The sequence below is a fragment of the Nematolebias whitei genome, chromosome 6 (assembly GCF_014905685.2).
Source record: "Nematolebias whitei isolate Nwh7 chromosome 6, NemWhi1, whole genome shotgun sequence".
In the NCBI taxonomy this organism is placed as follows: Eukaryota; Metazoa; Chordata; class Actinopteri; order Cyprinodontiformes; family Rivulidae; genus Nematolebias; species Nematolebias whitei.
In genome coordinates, this window is record NC_056503.1 from 24,929,796 (window position 1) to 24,955,984 (window position 26,189).

Below are 26,189 nucleotides of genomic sequence, written 5' to 3' on the forward strand. Positions count from 1 at the left end.
TCCGACTGTGGAAAACTGACCTGACTGCACATGTGCGACCTATGTCTACCTCACGTATTTCCTGGCTAATGCTAATAATATTAGCATGTCAGAAAAGTAAAACTGATTGGTGAGCGACAACATTTCTACTAGAAACTTTGAAAGAGCTCAAAATGATCTGTATTACATGTAGCTCAGTCAGGGAGTGCAGTAACATCTCCACTGTCATTAAAACCTGTCGCGGGTCCATTTTGGGTGCTTTGGTTTGTTTACGTTCATCTCTCATTCATCTTTTAACATTTTTTTAATCTCAATTCCAATATATCTGAAATCTCTGAAATACAGTATATTGAAACATATGAAGACCTGTATGAAATGTGAATGGAATTGCCCACTAATGTTTGCTAATGCTAATCCTAAAAATATATAACCCCCTTGTAGTATATTTTATTTTTATTTTGTTTTTTTATTTTACCTTATTCTTTTAATCAGTTTTGCTTTTGATGTTCCCATATCTAAGTCTGCCTCTGCTATGCCATTTTGATAAATAAAGTTTTCTTTAAAAAAAAAAAAAAAAGTGTTAATCTCGGAAGTAAACCGTAAGTAGAATTTCTTCTGTGTTTTTTTAAGGACAGTTTACCACTCTGCGCATGTCAGTACTTCTATTCAGAATAAAAATCCACTGCATGTAAACGCTCGTCGTGAACAGATTGTGCCCATGTAAACGATACATTCACATTATTTAATGAGAATACAATTCAATCCGATCAAAGAATTTTGCGCATGTAAACATAGCTATTGACTACAAAGCTTTTTTTCGATGCATGCATGTTGTGAGCATGATAACTTAAAAAGTAAGTGAGATACCAACTTCTGTTTTGGAATATCTTGAATATTTTGGACTAAAACATTGAAATTTACTGGCATTCACTGTTCAATCCCAGTTCAGAAAAACACTCATCTTGAAAACTACAAACATTCACTATTCAAACCCCTCAGTGACAGGGGACATCGCTGTACCACTTGTTTTGTTTAATAAACCAAACTACACTATGAAGCACATACATACATCTATTCCATTTGTGAATCTGTTTTTATATAAAGAGGGTAAATAAATGTTTTTAATGGCAAATGTCTGTAAAACATCTGTAAATTGATTAATGTGGCCTATTCAGCTAGTTGGAACATTAATTTGTTTGTGTTGTTCATGGCAAAAACCACTGCTGACATGTTCCTGTTTTTAGTATTTTACATGGCTTCATAATGAAGCTGTTTTTGTTTCCATCCATCCATCCATCCATTTTCTTTACCCGCTTATTCCATTTTGGGTCACGGGGGTCGCTGGTGCCCATGTCCAGCAATCACTGTGCGAGGGGCGGGGTACACCCTGGACGGGTCGCAAGTCCATCACAGGGCCTGTTTTTGTTTCATTTTAATATAGTTTTATCTATTTACTTTTGATTTTATATGTTTTATTTGATTGTCTGTTGTTGTCTGTAGCCCATCTGTGTTCTTTGTTTAAAACAGGTCTCTCTTATAAATGAGTCCTCGAGGCTCAATGAGACTAACCTGTAGAAATAAAGGTTGAATGTGAATGTGTTGAGATTTTACAGCCAGCTTTCAATGCTCTAAATTGTGCATCTGTTTAGGAAATTAAATCCCTAAGAAAAAAATCTATGGTACTTGTTGTGGCTCAAAATATGTTACTAAAGCCAGCTAACCACACAAAACAGTATTTATACAATATAATCAGTGTCTAGAGTATCATTTGTCATTAAAAACAAATGTATGTACTGTATAAAGTACAGAAAGATCAATAAACCCTTAGTTTGTTTGGTCCTACAGCATGGAGCAACTGGTGATGTTAATAAAACCAAGCCACTATCTTCTGTGAAACATCCAATTGAGAAACCAGATTTAATCGTTTTGAACCAAAGTCTCACCTTCAAACATGCACGAAAACAGAAGCGCCAACAACAGGGGGATGTCCATATTTGATCTGTTGATCCAGGTAGTTGATTATTCAATATTAAATGACCCTAAAAAATAAAAACATTTCCTGTTTATTAAAATCAAAGATTAGATTTAGAACCTGTTCACCCTACATTTGGGTAATTTCAGGACTAAAATATATCATTTTAAAATGGCCTTCAAGTTTCCCTCAGTATTTAAATCACTGACTGTGTAAGTACAGTCTTGGAATCTGACAGTGTACCTTTCTGTACTATCATCTACTGTTGTGTTGTACTTTATTTTACACCTGCTGATAGACAGTCCACACAAAAATATTTTATTTACTCCCTGGTTACTTGAGTTCAGAATACAAACTATTTATATCACCTGAATTAAAACCACTGTAATTAGACACGTAGAATTACTGGGGATTTGTAATCTGACTCACTGCTTGTCTCAAACTTTTTTCCCACTGGGTTAAAAGCTGAATTTCTGCGTATAAGTTGCAATTCAGTCATACAATAAATATAAACTCTGTTTAGTTTCTATGACTTACCTCTGCCAGGTGTTTCTGTGGATGACCAGCAAATATCACACGCGTGAACACATCTCAATGATTTTCCTCATTCCGGCTCAGCTCAGTCATTTCACCCAAAACTTCTCCGTTAATTATTACCTGAACCAGTGGGAACTTTGTCCCATGCTACGCACAGGGCGATTCAGACTGCAAACAAATGTCTCTTCTACATACTCAGGCTCCTAAGACTAAGACCCCCTACTTTTGAGTTAGTGGATTTATTCATGTGGGATAAATTAATACATGTTTTGTAGTATTTTGATTTGTGATATTGTTTACTTTATTGGTTTTGGTTTCCAGACCTTGACACTTTCTACTCACCTTCTTCAACTCACTGGCAGTAATCATAATTGACAATCAGGAGAAGAGCTGCACAGTGGAGCAGTTGGTTGGTGCTGTCGCCTCACAGCAAGAAGGTCCATGGGTTTGACTTTCAGCTGGGGTCTTTCTGTGTAGAGTTTGCAAGTTCTCTTTGAGCATAGACTTTCTTTTATGCTAGCTAAGGTAGGGCTCATAATACATTTTATATCATGTATGTCTTTTATATGATGTCTATGTGAAAATGTTCTTCTTTTTCTGATTAGTCCTAATTCATATCTTAGATCTTATTGTTGTTTTTATTTTACATTTACAAACCGGATTCCAAAAAAGTTGGGACACTAAACAAATTGTGAATGAAAACTGAATGCAATGATGTGGAGATGGCAAATGTCAATATTTTATTCGTAATATAACATAGATGACAGATCAAAAGTTTAATCTGAGTAAATGTAACATTTTAAAGGAAAAATATGTTGATTCAAAATTTCACAGTGTCCACAAATCCCAAAAAAGTTGGGACAAGTAGCAATAAGTGGCTGTAAAAAGGAAACTGAGCATATAATGAACAGCTGGAAGACCAATTAACACTGATTAGGTCAATTGACAACATGATTGGGTATAAAAAGAGCTTCTCAGAGTGTCAGTGTCTCTCACAAGCCAAGATGGTAAGAGGGTCACCAATTCCACCATTGTTGCGCAGAAAGATAGTGCAGCAATACCAGAATGGTGTTAGCCAGCGTAAAATAGCAAAGACTTTTAAGTTATCATCATCAACCGTGCATAACATCATCAAAAGATTCAGAGAATCTGGAACAATTGCTGTGTGTAAGGGTCAAGGCCGTAAAACTCTAGTGGATGCTCGTGATCTCCGGGCCCTTAAACGTCACTGCACCTCAAACAGGAATGCCACTGTCAAGGAAATAACAGAATGGGCTCAGGAATACTTCCAGAAAGCATCGTCAGTGAACACAATCCACCGTTGCCAGCTGAAACTCTACAGTGCAAAGAAGAAGCCATTTCTAAGCAAGCTCCACAAGCTCAGACGTTTGCACTGGGCCAGGGGTCATTTAAAATGGAGTGTGGCAAAATGGAAGACTGTTCTGTGGTCAGATGAGTCACGATTTGAAGTTCTTTATGGAACACTGGGACGCCATGTCATCCGGACCAGAGAGGACAAGGATAGCCCAAGTTGTTATCAACGCTCCGTTCAGAAGCCTGCATCACTGATGGTATGGGGTTGCATGAGCGCTTGTGGCATGGGCAGCTTGCATGTCTGGAAAGGCACCATTAATGCAGAGAACTATGTTCAGGTTCTAGAACAACATATGCTCCCATCTAGACGTCATCTCTTTCAGGGAAGACCCTGCATTTTTCAACACGATAATGCCAGACCACATTCTGCAGCAATCACAACATCATGGCTACGTAGGAGAAGGATCCGGGTACTGAAATGGCCGGCCTGCAGTCCAGATCTTTCACCTATAGAGAACATTTGGTGCATCATAAGAAGGTGCGACAAAGAAGGCCCAAGACGATTGAACAGTTAGAGGCCTGTATTAGACATGAATGGGAGAGCATTCCTATTTCTAAACTTGAGAAACTGGTCTCCTCTGTCCCCACACGTCTGTTGAGTGTTGTAAGAAGAAGGGGGGATGCCACACAGTGGTAAAAATGGACTTGTCACAACTTTTTGGGGATTTGTTGACGCCATGTAATTTGGAAACAACAGATTTTTCCCTTAAAATGATACATTCTCTCAGTTTAAACTTTTGATCTGTGATTTGGGTTCTATTCTGAATAAAATATTAGATGTTGGCACCTCCACATCATTGCATTCAGTTTTTATTCACAATTTGTTTGGTGTCCCAACTTTTTTGGAATCCAGTTTATATTTTTGGATGTAAATGGGACCCTGTGTACATACAGTCATTTTGCTCCACCACATGTACCACATGGGGTGCAAACGACAATAAAGAATATCTATATCTGCATGTTTGTTTGTTTTTTCTAGAAAATGCAGCAGGTTGTAGAATCTGGAATTGCAAATGTGTTCTTCGTATATTCATGCATGAAGTGAAAAAAAAATCAAGCTCTATAGTTTTTACGACTTTAATATTAATAAGTCTTGACAAGCTCTAGAGTCCCAAGATATAAAAATAGCTTTTTGTTCACCATTTCACTGCTCAACTCTTTCGACGTCTCTCTGAACTTAAAATGTGCTTTCAAAGGCATCTAAATAAAAACAAAATATAACCTGAGTTTTTTTTATTCAATCTGCTTTATTTTACCAACACATCCATATTTTAGGTCAGTGTTTCAGTCTTTGTACAACAAGTGCATTATCAGTTTGCAGTATTGGCAGAAGTTCTTGTTCTGGTGGAGAAGTGTGCATTTGTTCTTCATTTAAAGTTCAAAAGTATCGGTTGGCATTCAGTGGATAAAAAGAGGAAGCAAGGCACAAATGAGATGCAGGTGAATTATAAATCCAGGAGCCACAAACTAAATGTGCCTTTTTTTTCTTATTTTTTTTTTAAAGGTTAATAAATAAGAATTTTAAAAGAAACAAAAATGAAAAATCTGCCTGAGTTCAACAAAACTGCCTTTTACAAAAGCTACTTATAACAAATACCCTCTGCCTACTCTGCACATTTTTTGATTACAGCATGTCTCTACACGTTAGATGTAACAATTAAGTCAACGTTGCAGTCAAAAGTGGGTTAGGCCAGTTTTGAACTACTGGTTTCCAGAGAAGTCCAGTGGTGAGACGCTGTCCAACGAGGCCTTAAGAGTGTGTAGGGGTGGGGCAGGGGTCAGGGAGAGATGGAACATTATGGCTCCTTCAGGCTAGAAAACAAGACAAACAGATGAGAGAAAAACAAGGTCACCAGTTGTCAGATGTAGCCGCCACCACCCACTATACGCCCGTGCCACCCAGCATGACCACTTTTCCAGAGGCAAGTCTTAGAGCTGGCTTAGCAGCTTCCTCTAACTAAACGTGACGTGGGCTCCGAAGGACCAGTTTGCCCATTCCTTCACCGACTGTTTCTTAAAACTTTTCCTGCAGCACGTCACAGATTCACAAACACTGAGCAGAACTAAACATCTTGCTTTGAAGATGAAGATTATTGTTATTATTATTATTATTATATGTATGTGTGGCTGATCCGGTGTGGGTGGGGAGGGGTGGAAGGGTTTATTTTTTTATGTTCTCTGTTCTGTTTGTGTTAAAAAATAATAATAATAATAATAAATTTAAAAAAAGACTTTGATTAAAAAAAATAATAACAGAAAGAAACTCAAGGGGGGGGGACTAGAAAAATGCTGAAAAGTTGAAATGAGCAGAAAGGAGCTAAAGGCAGCTGAAATTAGCAAAATCAAGTAAAAAAAAAAAACAGAGCAATAGCTGAAACGAGCATAAAAAGGCTGTAAACAGCCCAAAGTGCTTGAAGGATGTAGCTCCATTATATTTTCAATGAAAAATGAATGAAAGAAAATAACTAAATATTTTTTAAAGTAATAATTGTACTTTGTACAAATGTATAAATAGCTAAAGTCGTAGCAGGAATGTCCTTAATGAGCTAAACATTTTGATATCTGAATTGCTCAAATAGCACAAAAACATGCGGAATGAGTTAGATGCTGAAAACTGAAAGTGAAAACAGGATCTTAGTAATGTGCTTTATAAGCATTCACACAATAAAAGCCACTGCAGCACAGGTACATTTGGAACTGTTGCCGCGGTGACAGGTTGAGTAATTGTGTACTTATGCATTTGCCTTTTAATTTGCCAGCAAAGTCAAAGAGGCAAACCAAATTCTAAATACAGGTTTATCTTTTTAATTAATTTGGTTAGATAAAGGCCAAATGTACAAGCAGCATGAAGCGGGTGCTGCTCACTCAATTCACGTGGTGTTTTACTGCCACCCAAAGGTGCAACAGAGGCGCTGAAGCAACTAAGTGAGCATAAGTAATTTACCTGAACTGTTGGCCACCATTGTCGCCCCACTTTAAACTATTCAGCCTCTTCCTCCTGTGGAAACACAAAGAATGGTGGCTTTATATGCAACACTTAGACACAAAGATGTGAGAGATGGCAAAAAAGAATTACAACAGGACAACCCAGGATACGGTGATAATTAAAGTTTGCTGTTTTTGTTGTTTAAAGACGGCTGGCTTTCTTTTCTTGTTTTATAAAGACAGCTTGCTTCTTATCTAAGACTCTTAATCAGATCAAATAGAAAAATGAGTAGTTCCAAGCTTTAAAGCTGCTGTGAGCTGCTCTGTTTATGAGAGCTGAACTCAAAAAGAAACTGTCCAAATTACATGATTTAACACTTTTTTATGATTTGTCTACTGGACGATTGAGTTTTCAAACCCTTTTCAAAGGCAAATCATTCTCCCTCCCCTCGATCCCAAGAAGGAATGGGGAATGTCAATATGGTTGTTGGGCTTGATTCCACCAGCAGTCACATGCTGAAGTGTCCCTGGGCAAGACACTGAACCCCTCATTACCTCCGATGTGTGTCCTAACAGTGTATGAATGGCACAGATTGTAGTGTAAAGCGCTTTGAGTATTTTAATAAAATAGAAAGGTGCTATATAAGTGTAGTCCATTTACCGTTCAAGACAATACTGTTCAGAGATTTGGACAAATAATACAGATGGCTTAAAAATGGCATAAAAGAAACAAGGAACAGACCAACATTAAACTAAGGAGGTAGTAGGGCTGGACAATGATTTGACAATAATTGGATATCGATATACATTATGTCACGATAGACTTTTATTATTTCACTGACGCATTTTTTTTTCTGTTTGGGTTGAAGCGGACGCTTCAGTTTCAACCTGAACCGAAAAAGCCACAACACAACTACGAAAGTGCGTGGGAACGCAGAAGTTACGAGGAGATCGAGTCCAGATTCAGAAGGAGTTAGCAGTAGCAGGCTAGGCTAATCTCCAACGCACGGTAAGTTTTCGCTTCAAAATGAGTGCCCGTGACCGTCAGAATGTGACAGAACAAGGTTTCACAAGCGAAGAGAAAACAGATGACATATCTGATAAGAGAGGAAAGACTAATTCAGCGGTGTGGAAGTGGTTCGGCTAGCTAAGATCCCATAAACTGCAGGTTTCAGTCGTGCTGCAAAATGTACCGGAGATTCGTTACAACTAGCGGTGGGAACACATCTAACTTGTTCCACTCAATAGAATATGATGAGAGTCAGAGGATGAAGCACAATTAAAGTTTGAGTCAACGTGCCCCTGAAACAACCCCCCCAGCTGTATCAAAAGAGAAACACATGCAGCAAACGCAGAAGTTAGGTTATGTTGTTGTTTAAAGTTCAAACTATTAATATTAACAAAGTTGAGAGTTTTATGTTTATTTGACGGTGAGTTCAAATTTCTTTGAATGCTAAATACAAATAAAAGGTGAACATTAATTTATTTGTACAGTATTTCTGAGGCTTTAATATTGTTTATATCAATATCGGATTATATCGTTATTGACCAAAATTAAGAAATATATTGTGATAAAAGTTTTGGCCATATCGTCCAGCACTAGGAGGAAGGGTACTGTGTCGACTTTACTAACAGTTTTGAATCTAATTTCCAGTGAATTAAGCTCTAATTTGCACTTTCACGCATGTAACCAAAACATCTATGTGGAGCAGGCCAACAAGGACCCTGGGGATCATCAGGAGAAAGAGGAGGAAAAGTGATTTGAGTGTGAGTTCAGGTCGCACAAACAGAGCAACTCACTTAAACTTTTGGAACTCCATTTCTTTCTGTTTGGATTGAGAAAGCTCCATAAATGAGAAGCAAAAAATGTTTATTAAAAAAAAAAATTATGCCTACTTGCCTTAAAAAAAATTGTCAGGAGTTTACAACTGCAGAATGATTATTTAGTGTTTGATGCATAAATACAATCAGAACAGAAGCTCTTCCAAAACATCAGGGTAGAACAATCCAAAAGATTTTCTTCTTTTTAACCTTCATCCTAGCAGTTTCTATACAACACCCAAACACCAAAGTACTCTAAATGTTTGTTACATTTTGTCTGTGTTCATATCCCACACAGATGTTACCTCTGAACACAGCAAAGAACAAGACAGTTTACAGGCATGTCAAGCGCAGGTAGGACTTCAGGTGTGCAAAACAGAAAAACTGCTTAAATGTGGGTGTTCGACACGTTATCTTCTACCTTGGATACATCAAAAATAAAGTTGGTGGACTGTGTGAAGTCATGCATCAAATGAAATGAGGATGAGTGGTCTTCACGTTAGTGGTTGCAGTTAAAAATGGTGAAGATTAATCTTAGAGGACTGAACAGTTAGTGTGGAGGATTGCTCTGATGGACTTAGGAAGAGACAAAAGTGTCTACATGAGGTTTTTATTTGTGACTGGCTCATGCAGAAAAACCTCAGTATAATTCACAACATGCCCAACAGAAACAAAAGCCCACAATCAAAACATATACCTCTTCTTCTTCCAACTCTTCTTCTTCCTATGAAAGATGAAATCAGGGTGCATTTAATTGGAGAATACAAGCAGGTAGGTGGATACTGGTCCATGTATGAATGCCTTTTGTGATTCCTCACTAGTTCCTCTTTAAACGTTAAGTGAACTGTAATCGTGCTGCACACCATCACACACTCTATAAAAAAAGGATCCTACAAGCCTCATGCAGCACACAGAAATAAAACCAACAAGAAATGTAAAGCCTAGAAGACAGAACACCAACAAAACGACGTGGGAAAAAATACAGCACTGCCTCTTTCGTCTTGGTCCTGCAATAAAATGGGGAACATTCACAACTGATAGAAAAGGAAGGATGCAAAGGAGGCGAAGCAGTGAAGCAGAAGCAAGTTGGAATGTTTCAGAGGCAGAGCCCTTTGACATACACTGCTTCCATGAACCAACCTTTATGCACTTTGCTTTGAGTTTAAAATAAACATTGTTGCACCCTGAAAGATGTAACATCTAATTTGGAATCTGATTAAAACTAAACTCTTTGAAAAAGTTCATGCAACAAAGTCTTCATGGACTGACAAACTCTGACAGGCAAAACTCAGGGCCAAGAGGCACCCATGAAGCACTGACCTTTTTACAGTTACAGTTACTAATACGCATGCACAGAGTCAGTGTTTGGTGATGCATTGTGGTCTAAGTAGTTTCATGCCTACTTCTGGTTCGTTGAAACACACTTGATCTAAACAATGTTCAGATCTAACTGTTTCAGTTCGGCTCTGCAGTCGTTCAGACGCTCTGCAACATTGCGCACACATCGCACACATCGTTAAATCCTAACCTATTCCTAATACTAATCGTAAAATAACAATAAAACTAATTTACAAGCACGTTTGTGTACAACAGTCAATAAAAAGCCGGTGTAAAAGGAATAGCCATGAAACTTTGCGGTAGTGGAGCTTGATTTAACACATGTGCATTAGTAAACCTAAAAGGGTTGATTCTGTTGTTACTTAAAGCAGTAGTTCAAATCTTTTAAAGTGGGGAGCCATTTAAGGAGCTTTTTCCAACTGGTGAGATATTAATTGTTCACAACCTTTTCAAAGAATCAACCTTTAAAAAAATTGGACTATTCCTTTAACAGGGCTATTCAACAAAAGTTCTCAGGGGTTCACAGTTACTGAAAGCTGAGAGCTCAGGGGACGGACATGCAGCAGTTATTCTTAGGTAAGTTTGTTTTACAATTTAAAATCAAATTTTATTTAAAAATGAACCCATTTGTGGTCCAAACTAAGCACACCCATGGGCCTGATTTGGCCCCCGGACCACCAGTTGAATAGCCCTGCTTTATGAGTTCATTGCTGTGGACCCACTAACAACAACAGATGACTAACCAAACAAGTGAATATAAAGGTGCTGGTCATAAAATTAGAATATGATGAAAAAGTTGATTTATTTCAGTAATTTCATTCAAAAAGTGAAACTTGTATATTATATTCATTCATTACACACAGACTGATGTATATGAAATGTTTATTTCATTTAATGTTGATGATTATAACTGACGACTAATGAAAACCCCAAATTCAGTAGATCAGAACATTTGAATATTGTGAAAAGGTTCAATATTGAAGACACCTGGTGTCACACTCTAATCAGCTAATTAACTCAAAACACTTGCAAAGGTCTTTAAATGGTCTCTCAGTTTAGTTCTGTAGGCTACACAATCATGGGGAAGACTGCTGACTGGACATTTGTCCAAAAGACAACCATTGACACCTTTCACAAGGAGGGTAAGACGCTAAAGAGGCTGGCTGTTCACAGAGCTCTGTGTCCAAGCACATGACCGCTGCAGCGAGCTAACGGGGAAATCACGGGGGGGCGGAGTGTGCATTTACGTGAGTAAAAGTTGGTCCACGAACTGTACTGTTGTAAATAGCTCATGCTCGAAGGCTTTGGAGCAAATAACAGTGAAATGTCGGCCACATTATCTACCCCGAGAGTTCACAGTGACTTTTATCACAGTTGTTTACATTCCTCCGGACGCTAATGCTAATGAATCACTACAGGAGCTTCATGATATCATCAGCTCGCTGCAGAACAAACACCCCGAGGCTCTTTACGTTGTAGCCGGAGACTTTAACCACGTGAATCTAAAGGACTGTCTCCCAAGCTTTAATCAGCATGTGACGATTCCAACACGTGGAGACCGCACGCTGGACCGTGTTTACACGAACGTAAAAGATGCATACAAAGCCGAACCCCGCCCCCACCTAGGACTGTCAGACCACATCTCAATCTTCCTGGCTCCTGCTTACATGCCCCCGCTGAGACGCTCCAGACCGGTACAAAAGAAAGTTAAATGTTGGAGCCAGGACAGTGGACCCATACTGAGAGATTGTTTTGTTCGAACAGACTGGCAGGTTTTCAGAGAAGCTGCTGAAAATGGAGGTTCGCTTGATCTTGACCAATACACATCCTCAGTACTGGGTTACATTAGTACATGTACTGACACAGTCTCCACTATCAGAAATGTTAAAAGCTACCCAAACAGAAAACCTTGGCTGAATGCAGAGGTGCGTACCCTGCTGGAAGCCAGGAACACTGCCTTCAGGTCTGGAAACTCAGAGGAGCTGAGTAGGACAAGAAAAGAGCTGGTTGCTGGTATTAAGAGGGCCAAGGGCACATATGCAAAGAGGATCGAGGGTCAATTCATCTCACAAGACCCTCGGAGCATGTGGAGGGGCATTAAGTGCATAACGGATTATAAAGGAAGGAGTGAACAATGCCCCAAAGACCCATCTCTGCCTGATGCCCTCAACAAGTTCTATGCACGCTTTGAAGACCCGAACAGACCACCCAGCACCAGACTCACCTCACCACCCGATGAAGAGCATCTCAGCGTGACCTCAGCAGAAGTAAGGAGTACCTTCAGGAGGATTGATCCGCACAAGGCAACTGGCCCAGACAACATCCCCGGAAAAGTGTTGAAGGAATGTGCTGATCAGCTCTGTGAGGTGCTGGCAGACATCTTTAACACCTCACTTACCCTGGAGACGGTTCCCACCTGCCTGAAGACTGCCACCATCATCCCAGTCCCAAAAAGCTCTACAGTGACTGGTCTGAATGACTATCGGCCAGTGGCCCTCACCCCGATAGTCGCTAAATGCTTCGAAAAACTGATCATGACTCACATCAAAACAACCATCAACATCAACGAGGACCCTCATCAGTACGCATACCGTGAGAACCGATCAACAGAGGATGCAATCTCCTCTGTGGTCCACACTGCACTCAACCACCTGGAGCAGAAAAACTCTTACGTCCGTATGCTCTTTGTGGACTTCACATCCGCCTTCAACACCATGATCCCCCAAACCCTGATGGACAAACTATCCACACTAGGACTAAGCCCCTCCATCTGCAACTGGGTACTAGACTTTTTAACAAACAGACCACAGTTAGTGAGGATCCACAACCTCTCCTCCTCCACCATAACCCTCAGCACTGGCTCTCCTCAGGGATGTGTGTTGAGCCCCCTTCTGTTTACTCTGCTCACATATGATTGTGCAGCTACCCATCCAGGCTGTCACATTGTAAAGTTTGCAGATGATACAGCGGTGGTGGGATGCATCACAAACAATGATGAGTCCAGCTACAGGCAAGAGGTGGAACACCTGGAGAGCTGGTGCAGAGAGAATAACCTTCACATCAATGTGAAGAAGACAAAGGAGATGATTGTGGACTTCAGAAGGAACAAAAACACCTACACCCCCCTGAACATAAGAGGATCTGCGGTGGAAGTGGTCTCCAGCTACAAGTACTTGGGTGTACACATGAATGACAACCTCAGCTGGAGCAACAACACCACCAGCCTGATCAAGAAAGCTCATCAGAGACTCTACTTCCTCAGACGGCTGAGGCGAGCTGGTCTGGGAAGCTCAGTCTTCACCTCCTTCTACAGGTGTGCAGTGGAGAGCATCCTGTGCTCAAGCATCAATGTGTGGCATGGAGGCTGCACAGCTGCAGAAAGAAAAGCTTTGCAGAGAGTGGTGAAGGCTGCACAGAAGACTGTTGGAATCAGCCTCCCCACCATCACAGACATCTACACCTCTAGATGCAGGAAGAGGGCCACCTGCATCATGAAGGACCCCACCCACCCAGCACACACACTTTTTGCCCCACTCCCCTCAGGAAGGAGGTTAAGGAGCATTAAGTGTAGAACCACTAGACTGAGGAACAGCTTCTACCCTGAGGCTGTTAGACTCATGAATCTCTAACTAGAATAATCACTGTGTAAAACCATATCATGTTGCTGCTGATCTGTTTCATGTTGCTGCTGATCTGTTTCAATGTTGATGTGTTCATGCGTGCACATCTGCTCACAGACTCATGTTCATGTTTGTGCTGATGTTCAATGTTTTTATGTTATGAGTGCTTAGTGTATATTTAGTTGATGTTTTTCTTAGTTCATATCTTGGATGTTATTACTGTTTTTCTTATACATTTTATTGTTGGATGTAACTGGGACCCTGTGTACATAATTTCGCTCCACCACATGTACCACATGAGGTGCGAATGACAATAAAGAAACTCTGACTCTGACTCTGACTCTGATTAATAGAGAGGCAAAGGGAGGGAAACGATGTGGTAGAAAAAAGTGTACAAGCAACAAGGATAACCGCACCCTGGAGAGGATGGTGAAACAAAACCCATTACAAAATATGGGGGAGATTCACAAAGAGTGGACTGCAGCTGAAGTTAGTGCTTCAAGAACCACCTGGCTCAGACGTATGCAAGACAAGGGGTTCAGCTGTCGCATTCCTTGTGTCAAGCCACTCTTGAACAAGAGACAGTGTCAGAGGTGTCTCGACTGGACTGTTGCTGAGTGGTCCAAAGTTATGTTCTCTGATTAAAGTAAATTTTACATTTCCTTTGAAAATCAAGGTCCCAAAGTCTGGAGGAAGAGAGGAAAGGCACAGAATCCACATTACTTCAGAGTCAGAGTCAGAGTGTCGTCCAGTGTCAAGTTTCCACAGTCAGTGATGGTTTGGGGGCCATATCATCTGCTGGTGTTGGTCCACTGTGGTTTCTGACGTCCAAGGTCAACACAGCCGAAGTTTTAGAGAACTTCATGCTTCCTGCTGCTGACCAACTTTATGGAGATGCAGATTTTATTTTCCAACAGGACTTGGCACCTGCACACGGTGCTAAAGCTACCAGTACCTGGTTTAAGGACCATGGTATCCCTGCTCTTAATTGGCCAGAAAACTCGACTGACCTTAACTGCATAGAAAATCTATGGGCTATTGTGAAGAGGAAGATATAATTCAATTCAATTCAATTCAAAAATACTTTATTAATCCCAGAGGGAAATTATTTTGTTGTTGTAACTTGTTATCCTCATTTCATTAAGAGATGTTATAAATGATGATGGCTGTAGACAGGAAGGATCTCTCGTTGTAAAGGTCCATCCCACAGTGGATCCCAAGAAACTGGCTGTAGATGCTGTCCAATCCGTCCACCCCAACTCGGCTGGCCTCTCGGTTCCCCCGGGTTGTAGTACCACCCGAATGCCGGGCAGAACTCCTCCCAGAGCGATGGCCACCCCTCCCAGCAGTCTGCCAAGCTCCTCGTCGCTGTGGACAGCCACCTATAGGTGCCGAGGGACGATCCTGTCCTTCCGCTGTCCTGAGCCATGTTTCCTGCTGCTAGTTCCAGGATCTCAGTGGTCAGGCACTCGAGCACAGCTGGCAGGTAGATGAGAATGCGTCCACAGAACATCCTTTTCAACTCATTTGGGATTTGGGGCTGTAGTTGAGATATTATTTAAGCTTTTGAGATGTTAATCAGCTGCTGTGGGTTGTCGAAAACTGCCTTGTTACCATGGTTACGCATCATAACAAATGTCCAAAACTGAAAAAGTTTCAGTAAACATCCTTCCAGGTGCACAGCATCCGATACCAGAGGAAACAATCATCCAAAAAATTGTGATGTACATCCAGAAAAAGAGGAATTAAAGTTTCCAAAAGCAAAATCTCAGAATGAAAGTAACAGAGCTGCTCCAACATGCAGCCACCTTGAGCGGCGCAATTCTAGAACACAATTCTAATACACCAGACCCAACAATTCAGAAGAGCTGAAGGCAACTATCAGAGCAACCTGGGCTCTCATGACACCTGATCAGTGCCACAGACTGATCGACTCCATGCCACGCCGCATTGCTGCAGTAATCCAGGCAAAAGGAGCAACAACTAAGTAATGATGCTGTACATGCTCATACTTTTCATGTTCATACTTTTCAGGTGGCCAACATTTCTAAAAATCGTTTTTTTTTAATTGGTCTTAATATTCTAATTTTCTGAGATACTGAATTTGGTGTTTTCATTAGTTGTCAGTTATAGTCATCAACATTAAAAGTCAGTATATATGTAATGAATGAACATAATATACAAGTTTCACTTTTTGAATGGAATTACTGAAATAAATCAACTTTTTTTATCATATTCTAATTTAATGACCAGTATCTATACTTATTAAACAGGACTGTGCCTTAAAATCATACTGTCAGTTCAAATAAATGTATTATACAAATTTGATCAAACTAAAGAAACAAAAGTGTGAACATAAACTATCATGACAACATTATTAGCCTGTGTATTAGTTTATGAGAATCACTTGAATAAACTTTCATCATTACTTTACAGGTTACAATCAAAACATAAGGTTGCCAAAGGTTTCCTTGTTGCCTTATCAATTAACTTTTTTAATTGTATGTTTATGTAAAGCTGTTATTCTAAATATGTAAATAATTCAATTGTCTTTACAATTTTGTACTTATCAACTATGGGCAGAGGACAACAAAAAAGACAAAATGCTTCATATAGCAGGAGGTGTCAAAAGATGCAAAGGATGGATGATTAGAAAGATAAAACAGGAACCAAGGTAAGATGGTCACATAAAGAAATAATTCAAATCTACCTCAAGTTGTTGCAGCTCTTCTTCCTCCTATAACAAATAAATAGCAGGTCAGCATGCAGCGCGGGGAGCAAAGAGCACCACATGCATGTGCTACATGGATGTCTCTGGTCTTTTTTTAAACAAACAGAACCTAAAGGAATAGATGAGAGGGTCAGGAAACTGGTTTAACTGGGAAGAAATAAAGGTTAGCAGAAAGGGAGTAAAACAGAAAACTCATGGAAAAAGAGAAGAGAGTTGAAACCAGCACACCAAAACCTCCTCCCGCTTCAACCTAACCCAGCCATAACAGGCTTTTCTGATCTTTGCACCGTCAAACACACAATGTTTTTTACTAAATGAAGGAACCATGCCCAGAAATGATCGCAAGTGCACAGTTACCTCTGACTGCAAATCCTTTTTCTTCTGGAAGGAGCAAACCAAGAAAACATAGGCAATAGAGCAAAGAGGGAGTGAAATGTCTGACAGTGTGTATGAGGATCATGACTGGAGTTAGAAACAATTTGGTAAACATGAAGACCAGCCATGAACAAATTTGCACAAAAGCAGGTCTAGACCGGGCATCAGAGGAAGCTGGTGGCATTATAAATGGAGGGATAGTGTTATCAGGCAGTTGCTGGAGTGTCTGATGGCTAAGCAAAACAGTGAGTGAAGGTCACCGGATGAGGAAGCTGCCTCTTGGACACATTAAGAGTTTTCTCAGGGTCTCGTTGTGGATTTGCATGAAGCCAGGTGGTCAGATTGTGCATACCTCCATCCAGCATGAATGGAGAACAGCTGTCACTAATCTGATGTTGGAATCAGTGAGCACATGATGCAACCACACATATAAAGGGTCCATAAAGACAGACCATACCATGGGAAAAGTATGGTTTTCTGCTGCATAAATTACAGAACCCCATGGAATCTGCACCTGCCATATGGACACAGGTATTGGACTCTTTACAACACATCATGTTTCAACAACTGCACTCAGTTGAACCACGGGTTCACTGGCCCGGGTGTAAGTTATCATTTCCACCAGAGCAAAACTATCTGTCTGGAGTGATGGTATAACCAGGGCTTAATATGAGCCGGATCCTGCCGGAACAGGATCCGTGAACTCTCTTATTTTGATAGAGTGCATTCCGGTAACTGTTTGCTCAGATCCAGTAACTCTCAGGCTTACTAATAATAAAGTTATGAACAAATATGACTGTCTTGATCGAATAAAACTTATATTGGATATGTAAACTGAAAATAATTACATAAACACTCATTTTAAACACAACAGCCACTTACGAGCTTCTTAAAATCACACACAGGTCTCTCTTGTAAACAGGTCTCTTGTAAATGAGTCCTCGAGGATCATTGAGACTAACCTGTATAAATAAAGGTTGAATGAATGAAAAAAAGTGTCCTTTGAAGTTAGCATTTGCGCTTCTACCCTTAAAAAAATCTCCGCCCCTAAAAGTCCAAAGTCATTGCGCAACTTTATTTAAAAAACTCAAAAATATAATTAAACAGCCCAACAAAATGGCAAATCAGTTCAACAGATTAAGAGGTTCATTAATAAAACTTTTATTATTTATTAAAAAATACGAGAGAAATGTTTGATGTGTATTATTCACATTACGTATCAAAACAATGGCGCTAATTTGTCAAAATAACAGCTAGGATGCTTGACAGAAGCGGCGTGTTTACAAATGTAGGTAAACGTAGATGTTTAACAACCTGTTAAAGTACACCAAAATGCAGGAACTTGCATCTACTTAATTCAAAATTTTCTGGAGGAGTACACCCAGACCCACCCCTCACTCCAACCCCCCTTGTGTGGTTGAAAGGTAGTGCCCAGGAGAAAGGATCAACCCTATCTGTGTTCTGGCAAAGCTCACAGGTGTACTCCTGCCAGGTAACCTCTGGTAGTAAAACAGGGCCCTGACGGTACAAAGCTACTTCAATGACATTCTGTGTCGTCAATTATCACTAATAATAATCACTTATCTTTCTAGACAGCACACCAGTATAGCTTTGAACAAGATTCTCTGCATCACGATGAAGGCTTTCTGTCGCCAGCCAGGTCTTACAATCTTCAGTCAAAAATGTAGGATTGACTGAAAACATACCATTTTAACCAAAAGGTTGAAAAAAGTTCAAGAGACATTTTTTGAAATGCATCTACAGTCATTTTTTTGGGGGGAAATGCACACTATTCAAGAAAATGAATAAATAAACCAGAGCAGCTGCACCATGTTTAATACATTGAATAGTAGTGGCAGATCATTTATCAGCTTTTACTGGTTTAGATTAAATACTTTGATTGTAAAGATAACCGTTTTATTCCAAATGTCAGCCAAGTGACAACTATGAACCTTTGCTACATCAAACGGCATCGTGACAGTAGTCGACGCGGCTCTCAAGCCACAAATAAAACCAAAGATGAGTCAACTGAACAGATTATAGAATGTACAAATGTAGGTCGTTTTAGTAATCAATCTGTAAAGCAACACTCAGTACGAACGACAGAAGGAGGTGGGAAGAGGTGAGGAAACTAACAGCTGTTCAGAAAAATAAAACTCTTTAAAAGCATCCATGTTTGCTACATTAATGCACTCTCACGAAATGTAATAACCAATAAAAATATTGCTGCTAAGTCTTGCCAACAATCGTGCACCCATAATTTTCTACTGGTATTAGCAATTGCAATGCAGCAATTTTATGAATAAATATTATATTTTACACCTTGTCATTTTTCTTTCCTTTTTCTGTAAAGTTATGAATAAGCTTGCATTTATATAAGGTTTGCAAAATAACAAAGCAGGAGATAACAGGAGATATTTTCAGTTATGTTTAAGAGACAAACAATGTGTTTAATTAAAAAAATAATGTCAATCTCTTCTTACAGACAAAATAATTTCACAGTAAATTCTATATAAGAGCATAGTATGGAAAAGGTTTTGAAAACTTACTTGTTCTTCATCCTCTTCTTCTTGTGCCTGCTTATAGAGAAGACAAGACGGTATTAGATATCTCAGATACTAACAATTCTCACACTCAATAGCAGCCACAAATCAACGGTTTTAACAAGAGAGAGTGGGACGGTTTGGGGGCTTTTCTGACACAATTTAACAGGACAGTTAATTGTGAGTTAAAATGCCTCAAACCGTCAGCTGCAAAATCAAGCCAGGTTGTGACAGTGTCATTAATGTAAAAAAAAAAAAAATCCATAAAAACAAACAAGAAACCTGCAGCAAGTCAAAAATCACAACACATATTGAAATAGTTAAATACCCATTGAAGCTGAAGAGAAATTAAAGTGACAATTAATCCAGTGAGAGAAGACGGGAGACAAGAATGATGTACAAACCTTTAAAAAAAAAGGCATTCGTTGAAAAAATGGGGGGAAATGAGATGAAGCAACACTGAGGGAGTTAATTAACAAATGTTTTAATGGTTTCAGGGAATGGAGAAGCAGTAAACCAACAAGAGAAGGAGTTTTAGTTATGTGGGAGGTAAAGTGTCTTCTGTAACCTCGTCTGCCTCCTCCTCTTCTTCATCATCTGCCTCGACACCCTCACCTTCCTCCTCGTCAGCAGCCTGATCCTCCTCTCCATGTGCGTCTCCGTTATGCTCCTCTACTGGTACCTCCTTGTTGGGAGGTGAAAACAACGGGAAGAAAGAGCGTGATCAAAGAAAACAAGCATCGAGTTAAAACATATAGGAATGTTTTGTTTTGGAAGGAAAAAAGAGAAATGGGATGGTTTGCCTTAAATGTGAAGGCATTAGGAAAGTAAAATCAATGTGTTAGTTCTGTAGAAAAGCTTTTAATAGTAACAGTTTTAAAAGGGTTATAGTTTTTTTTTTTTTTTTTTAGGTTTATAATGAAGCATTGTGGAAAATATCTGTCTTAACTTTCTAAATCAAGTCAAAGTCTGTTTATCTAGCTGCACAGTCAAGACAAAGATAAAGCTAGCAACCAAAAAGATTAGTTTAGCATCCGAGCTTAATTTGTAAACCAAATGATGCCGGAATGCAAATAGGTGTGTGAAGTGGGTGTCTGGGGGGTCCTCCCCCATAAAATTTTGAATAAAGTAGATGCCATTTCCTGCATTCTGGTGTATTTTAATGGGTTGTTTAACATCTGGTTTTATTTACGTTTGTAAACACTTGATTCAATAACTATTTTCGAGAGCAACAAAAAGTAGCCTGACCAACAGCTCTCCTTGTGTGGATAGAGTATGGTTCACTTCTCTCAATCATCTTAACTAACACCCCTCTCCAATCCAGTACTATCGCCACTGCCACTGCCTTCATGTGCTTCAATTCTTTGTTGTTTAGTTTAATTCTCAATTCTCAATTGAGAAAGCTCCTCGGATGAGGAGCGAAACGTCTTCTGTTACAAATAAAGTCCAGTTGTTTTTTGTATTGAACGTTTTTTGAATTCATTGCAATAGTCCGGTCTAGACATGACAAATGCATGCAAATGCAGTTTTTCTGCATAATTTTTAGATAAGATGTTTCTAATTTTAGTGATGTTACGCAGGTGGAAGAAAGCAGTTCCAGTAACATTTTTAATGTGGGGGATAAAAGACATGTCCTGAACAAAAATAACACTAAGATTTTTAACATTAGTGCTGGAGGCCAGATTAATTCCATCCAAGGAGGGCAAAAGGCTGAAAAATTTATTCCTAAAATGCTCAGGTCCAAAAACCAAAATGTCAGTCTTGTCTGAGTTTAAAAACAGAAATTTTAGGGTCATCCAGGGTTTTATGTCTTCAAAACATGTTTGTAGTCTAAGTAACTTACTGAGTTCATCGGGTTTCATGGACAAATATAACTGTGTACCATCAGCATAACCATGAAAATTTATCCCATGCTGTTTAATAACTTCACCTAATGGAAGCATATACAAGGTAAAGAGTACTGTTCCAAGCACTGAACGCTGAGGAACTCCCTAAAAGAAAAATACAAATTATTTTAATTTAGATTACTACATGTATGTCGGTATAGTAAGTCGACGACAGTTGACTTGAATAATCTGATTATTTCCTCACATACATATTTTTAACAGCCAAAGTTGTTCAATAACGTCAATTTCTGCCAATATTGTCACTTGTCAGCTGCCTCAAGCATCATATTAGATTTTATCGTGTGTTGTATCACTTTTTTCCCAAGTTTACAAGCCATTGAACTTTGTAAATAAATAAATCTTGCAGATAAAAACTGTTGATGGTTCAAGTCGTTTCTCTGTTAATGTGCTTTCTTTATCTTCCAGCATGGCGGACACACATCCTGTGCCAGCATAATGATGACAATAGCTGAAGTAGTTTATTATTAAAATGGAAAAAAGCTATCACTTAATTATTTAAGCAGATGCCATCTCTTAGTTCAAAACAAGTCATGTCAGAGTCAGTATTACAGATACTGTATACCAAAGCAGTTTCTGAGATGTTTGCTTATGCTCTAATCATTGATCGTTCCTAAATGTTTAAATAATGAATGTTGAAACTGTTCACAGAGCCAAACTTGCTCTGAATTTGTTAAGACTGAAAAGAAAATTCCTTTGGGAGGAGAAATACCAGTATGTTATATGTTGCTGTAATCAAAAGGTATAAAATACAAAAAATAAAGGAACAGACAGAACAAAACCAAAACAAAGAGCAGCTTAGATGATTATTTCAAACTAAACGTGATGCTTCTTGGATGATCAGCAAGCTGAACAGAGTGATAAACACAGTGCTAAATGAATGGCCTTATTGTGTGAATGTTTATGAAGCATTCACACTATTGTGATCCATTTTTCTTCCATATAGTTTTCAGCATCTTTCTCATTCCACCATTTTTGTGCTATTTCAACAGATCATAAATCAAAATGTTCAGCTCTTTCAGGACAATCCTGCTATGACTTTTGGTATTGGTGGAACTTCAGCTTTTTGAAATATTTAGCCTTTTCTGCCAATTTTTCCTCATAGAAAAATAATTGAGCTCATTTCCCCCCTCCTTTAAAACTTTAGATCTGTTTACAAACTTTGACTGCTCCTTTCACATTTTGTTCTGCTTCTGCTTCTTTCAGCTTTCTTGTGCAAATTTGAACATTTTTCAGCTACTTTCAGCTTATTTCAGCTGTTCTGTGCTCCTTTCAGATTCATTCTGCTAACTACAACATTTTTATGCTTCTTCTAACTTATTTCTGCAAGTTTCAGCTTTTTCTGACATTTCAGCTACTATTTAGCTGTTTTTATGCTAATTTCAGCATTTACAGCTAATTCCACATTTTTGGCACTCATTTCAACTTTTTTCAGCCCATTTCAGAAAAAAATTGCTCTCTCCACTTCCTTCTGGTAATTTAAGCTTCTTTCTGCCTTTTTAGCTACTATTCAGCTGTTGGGTTTTTTTTTTTGTTTGTTTGTTGTTGTTTTTTCTAACAAATTTCTGCTTTTTTCAGATAATTTCCACTTTTTGTGCTCATTTCGGCTTCTTTAAGCCTATTGGCGATAACTGTGGTCTCTCTACTTACTTCTAGTGTTTTAAGCTTCCTCCTGCCTTTTCAGCTACTTTTCAGCTTTTTGTAAAAAATAATAATAATAATAATAATCATCTTTTTTAGCTAATTTACTAATTTTCGTGCTCATTTTATGTTTTCTTTCTGCTTTCTTCTGCTAACTTAGGCTTGTTCTTTCATTTCAGCTACGTTATAGCATGTTTTAGCTAATTTCAGCTGTTTTTCAGCAAGTTCTTCAGCAATAAGCATATACACTGCATTTGTGCAGGAAATGCAATTTCTCTAGTTTTAACACTGTTAGTGTGTTTTGTGAAATGAAATGTCACACAGCACAAATGATTAGTAGGTGTCACAGGACCAAGTGATGACGGGAGAGTAAAGTTTGTTCAAATCATCAGCTACAGATGGAAGGAAAGTTATTAAATTATATGAGAAGAGGCGGCACATGAAAAAATGGCAAATGGAGAAATATTGACAGCATTACTGCTAATTTGTCAGGGTTCTCTTCAGCGCTGGTTCCGTTCTGCAAAATGTGCTTCTTGTCAGCCTGTAGGGCTTCCTGCATAATGAAGATGATGAAGTTTAACACAAATAAATGAGAACGAGACTTTCTAATCCTAAGATTAACATATCCTGTCAATCTAATCCTGCACATCGAACTATAATGTTTTCTTTCGAACATTGTATCAAATGTTGAACTCTGTTTGAAGCAGCCTAATGACTGACTGGAGCTGAGCATCTGTGAAGATTAAAAACAAATGCTGTGACCTTTCTGCAACATTCAACGGATGAATGCATGTTCAAACCAAAGTAGCATTCCCTGAAAGAATGCTTATCACCCGTCGCCTTGCACTGTGTGACTCAGCTACTACCACGACAATTTCTGTCTCAGTATCTGTAAAACTGAGTTGTGTTCGCTGAGGTTAGTTGATATACATTGCTTTTTGAATAATTAAAACCTGTCTTCTGGTTATTTTGCTAACAGACAAACATGCCACAGATAATTACATGATTGCCCACCTTTCATGGGAGCAGAGGATAAACAATCCTAAAACACATTCATATGAGGTTTTAATAAACTCGTTGTTGAATTGGTTTAATTGTTAATTTGCAACTTTGTTTCCATAAAAGTTGCAAAACTATTTAAAATTAAAACGTAAACGTCAGAGAAAACGGCCACCAAGCTGACAGGCAGCGTGGTAAAAAGATCCAGAACATTTATGTATTAAATATTTACATTATTTCAGAATTTTTAAAAAAAGAGAAAAAAAAGAAATTAAAATTAAAATCAACATTAATTCCACTTATCACTAATATAAATTAAACCTACAACGACAATAAAAAAAAAATAAAAAAAAAAAAACACACACAGATTTATATATATATATATATATATATATATATATATATATATATATATGTATATCTTTGTTTTGTTTAATTACTCAAAATTATAGAAAAATATTTACATATGAAAGTAAATCTGTGTGTGTTTTTATGATATGCTCTGAAAACAGACAGATCACAGGTTTAGGTTATTAGTAGTTTGAAAGAGAGGTCGAGAACTGGTTTTCTTTTTCTTTGTAAGTCTTCCATAGAAAAGAAAGCTCAAAACTGTCCCAACCTTTGATCCAGGAGGAGGGGGCAACCCTAGGAAGGCGTGAACTGAGTTGTCCTCCTTGGCATCAAAGAATGTGTCGTAATCCTGCACGAAGGAGAGAACTGTTTTAGAAGTGACACCACATGATGCCCATGTTTTCTTGATAAAGTCCTGGCGCTCACCCCACAGTAGCTGTCTTCATTGAAAATCTGTGGAGGCAGAGGGATGCCGTTAGCAGGCTTCTTCTCCTCTGGGACGTTCTGCCTCATCCACATGCGGTTCTCCTCATTGCAGGCGATGTCCAGCTCGGTGTAATCCACTTTGAGAGCCTCCAAGAAGCCCACCACATCTTGCTGCTTCTTCTTGATCTGAGGAAAAAAGATAAAGAATAGCTTTTAGAAAAATCCTCGCAGACAGAACAAGTCTGTGAGAACTTTTTTTTTCTGGCTTGCTCTCGACAAAGACTGACACTTTCTTCCCCTCTCCTGCCCCCCTCCTGCTTTTGCTCTTGTCCTGTGTATCTCAGAGCCTCTCTTTACACATCTTCTGAATCATAAATTATTATGGACCTGGTCAGCTGGTCTTTCAAAACGCAATTGATAAAATTTTCTCGACGAGAAGACAGGGTGCAGGAGAGCCCTCATGCCCTGAAGGAACACACGCAGCTGGATATATTATGGATTCCAGGGGTGAATGGAAGATGATGTGTCTGTATTGTCCATTGAGGACGTTGAAGACACGTACATAATCGGATTTATGATAACAGAGTTTCTGCTTTTTGGAATCAGCGAGTACCTGGGATATCGACAAATAAGGAAGACGTCGGCAGCAGTTTTGGCAATGGTGAGGCTGCCTGCCTTACATGAAGGATGCACTGTGAGCGCGCAGACTCAGATGCTAGAACTTGCTGGCATGAAGGAATCGACCTTGGAGAAGGCTACAAGTACAGACCGGCGGAATGACCACAAATCTGGCTGTTTGGATTTGTCATTGAGTGCAGAAACTATGAAGGCAGATGGGAAATTAGTAGAGTTGATCTGTCCCAAAACAATTGTTGTTTATCTGAAACTGGCTCCTCCGTTTGGCCTTGGATAGGCCAACTTATCTCAAATTGCTCCTGGAGGACATGTTGTTAAAATTACATAGGTTTAAGAGTTTAGAACATTGCAACATGTTATACTAAAATAAATAAAGCATTTCTACTTCATGGTTTTTCACTTATCGTCGGGGGTGGGGGGACGTAACCCCGCCCAGTGATCATAACTTGGAAAATTACCCAGAATTCCATTTGTCGTCTAGTCACTTACTTTCTATTTGCGATAGTTGTGGCATAATTTAGAACATATGATTTTCCTAAAGGAGCAAAAAGATTGTTTCAACGACCCAACAGACTGTTACAAATGTTTTCAACTACTTTTATTCATAAATCACCCGTTTGTTCAGTTTATTATTTTCATCAGTAAAATGTGGAAATGGTCATGACCAGGGGTCTGCAACCTTTACAATGAAAAGAGACAATTCTGCCCTTTCGTTCACTAAATTAAACGTGTCAAGAGCCACAAAACCTGCTACAGTTATTATCAACTGGTGGCCCATGGGCCACTTTAAGTTTGTTAGAGGGGGCTTTTCTGGCCAGGTGTGAAATTATGAAACTGAAAGCATCAAATGATTTTTAACATTTATTGATATTTTTACATTTTAAGACAAAAGAAAAGACTCCTTCCATCCATGCATCCACCCATCCACTTTACCCATTTCTTTTTTTATGGGTTGCAGGGGGTCACTGATACCCCATGTCCAGGTCGCAAGGATATCACAGAAGACTGGATTCTTGT

The 26,189-nt window shown here is 39.0% G+C and overlaps 2 protein-coding genes across 3 annotated transcripts in view; both read right to left on the reverse strand.

Moving 5' to 3' along the window:
• The window catches only part of igsf5b (immunoglobulin superfamily, member 5b), a 43,046-nt gene extending 41,075 nt beyond the window's left edge, over positions 1-1,971 (reverse strand). Inside the window, exon 1 of the mRNA XM_037677780.1 lies at positions 1,923-1,971. Within this exon, the coding sequence (XP_037533708.1) occupies positions 1,923-1,971 (49 nt within the window). The remainder of the gene's footprint in view (positions 1-1,922) is intronic.
• A 3,118-nt stretch (positions 1,972-5,089) lies between these two features.
• sh3bgr (SH3 domain binding glutamate-rich protein) overlaps positions 5,090-26,189 on the reverse strand; it is a 22,676-nt gene continuing 1,576 nt past the window's right edge. Inside the window, exons 2-7 of one of the 2 annotated variants that reach the window (XM_037677456.1) lie at positions 24,537-24,722; positions 24,379-24,459; positions 19,222-19,248; positions 16,277-16,303; positions 6,807-6,860; positions 5,090-5,674 (exon numbers count right to left, since the gene is read on the reverse strand). In XM_037677456.1, coding sequence (XP_037533384.1) covers positions 6,843-6,860; positions 16,277-16,303; positions 19,222-19,248; positions 24,379-24,459; positions 24,537-24,722 — 339 coding nt within the window. In that variant the 3' untranslated portion in view covers positions 5,090-5,674; positions 6,807-6,842. Of the gene's footprint in view, positions 5,675-6,806; positions 6,861-16,276; positions 16,304-19,221; positions 19,252-24,378; positions 24,460-24,536; positions 24,723-26,189 lie in introns of both variants that reach the window. The other variant, XM_037677455.1, reaches the window with a different exon arrangement.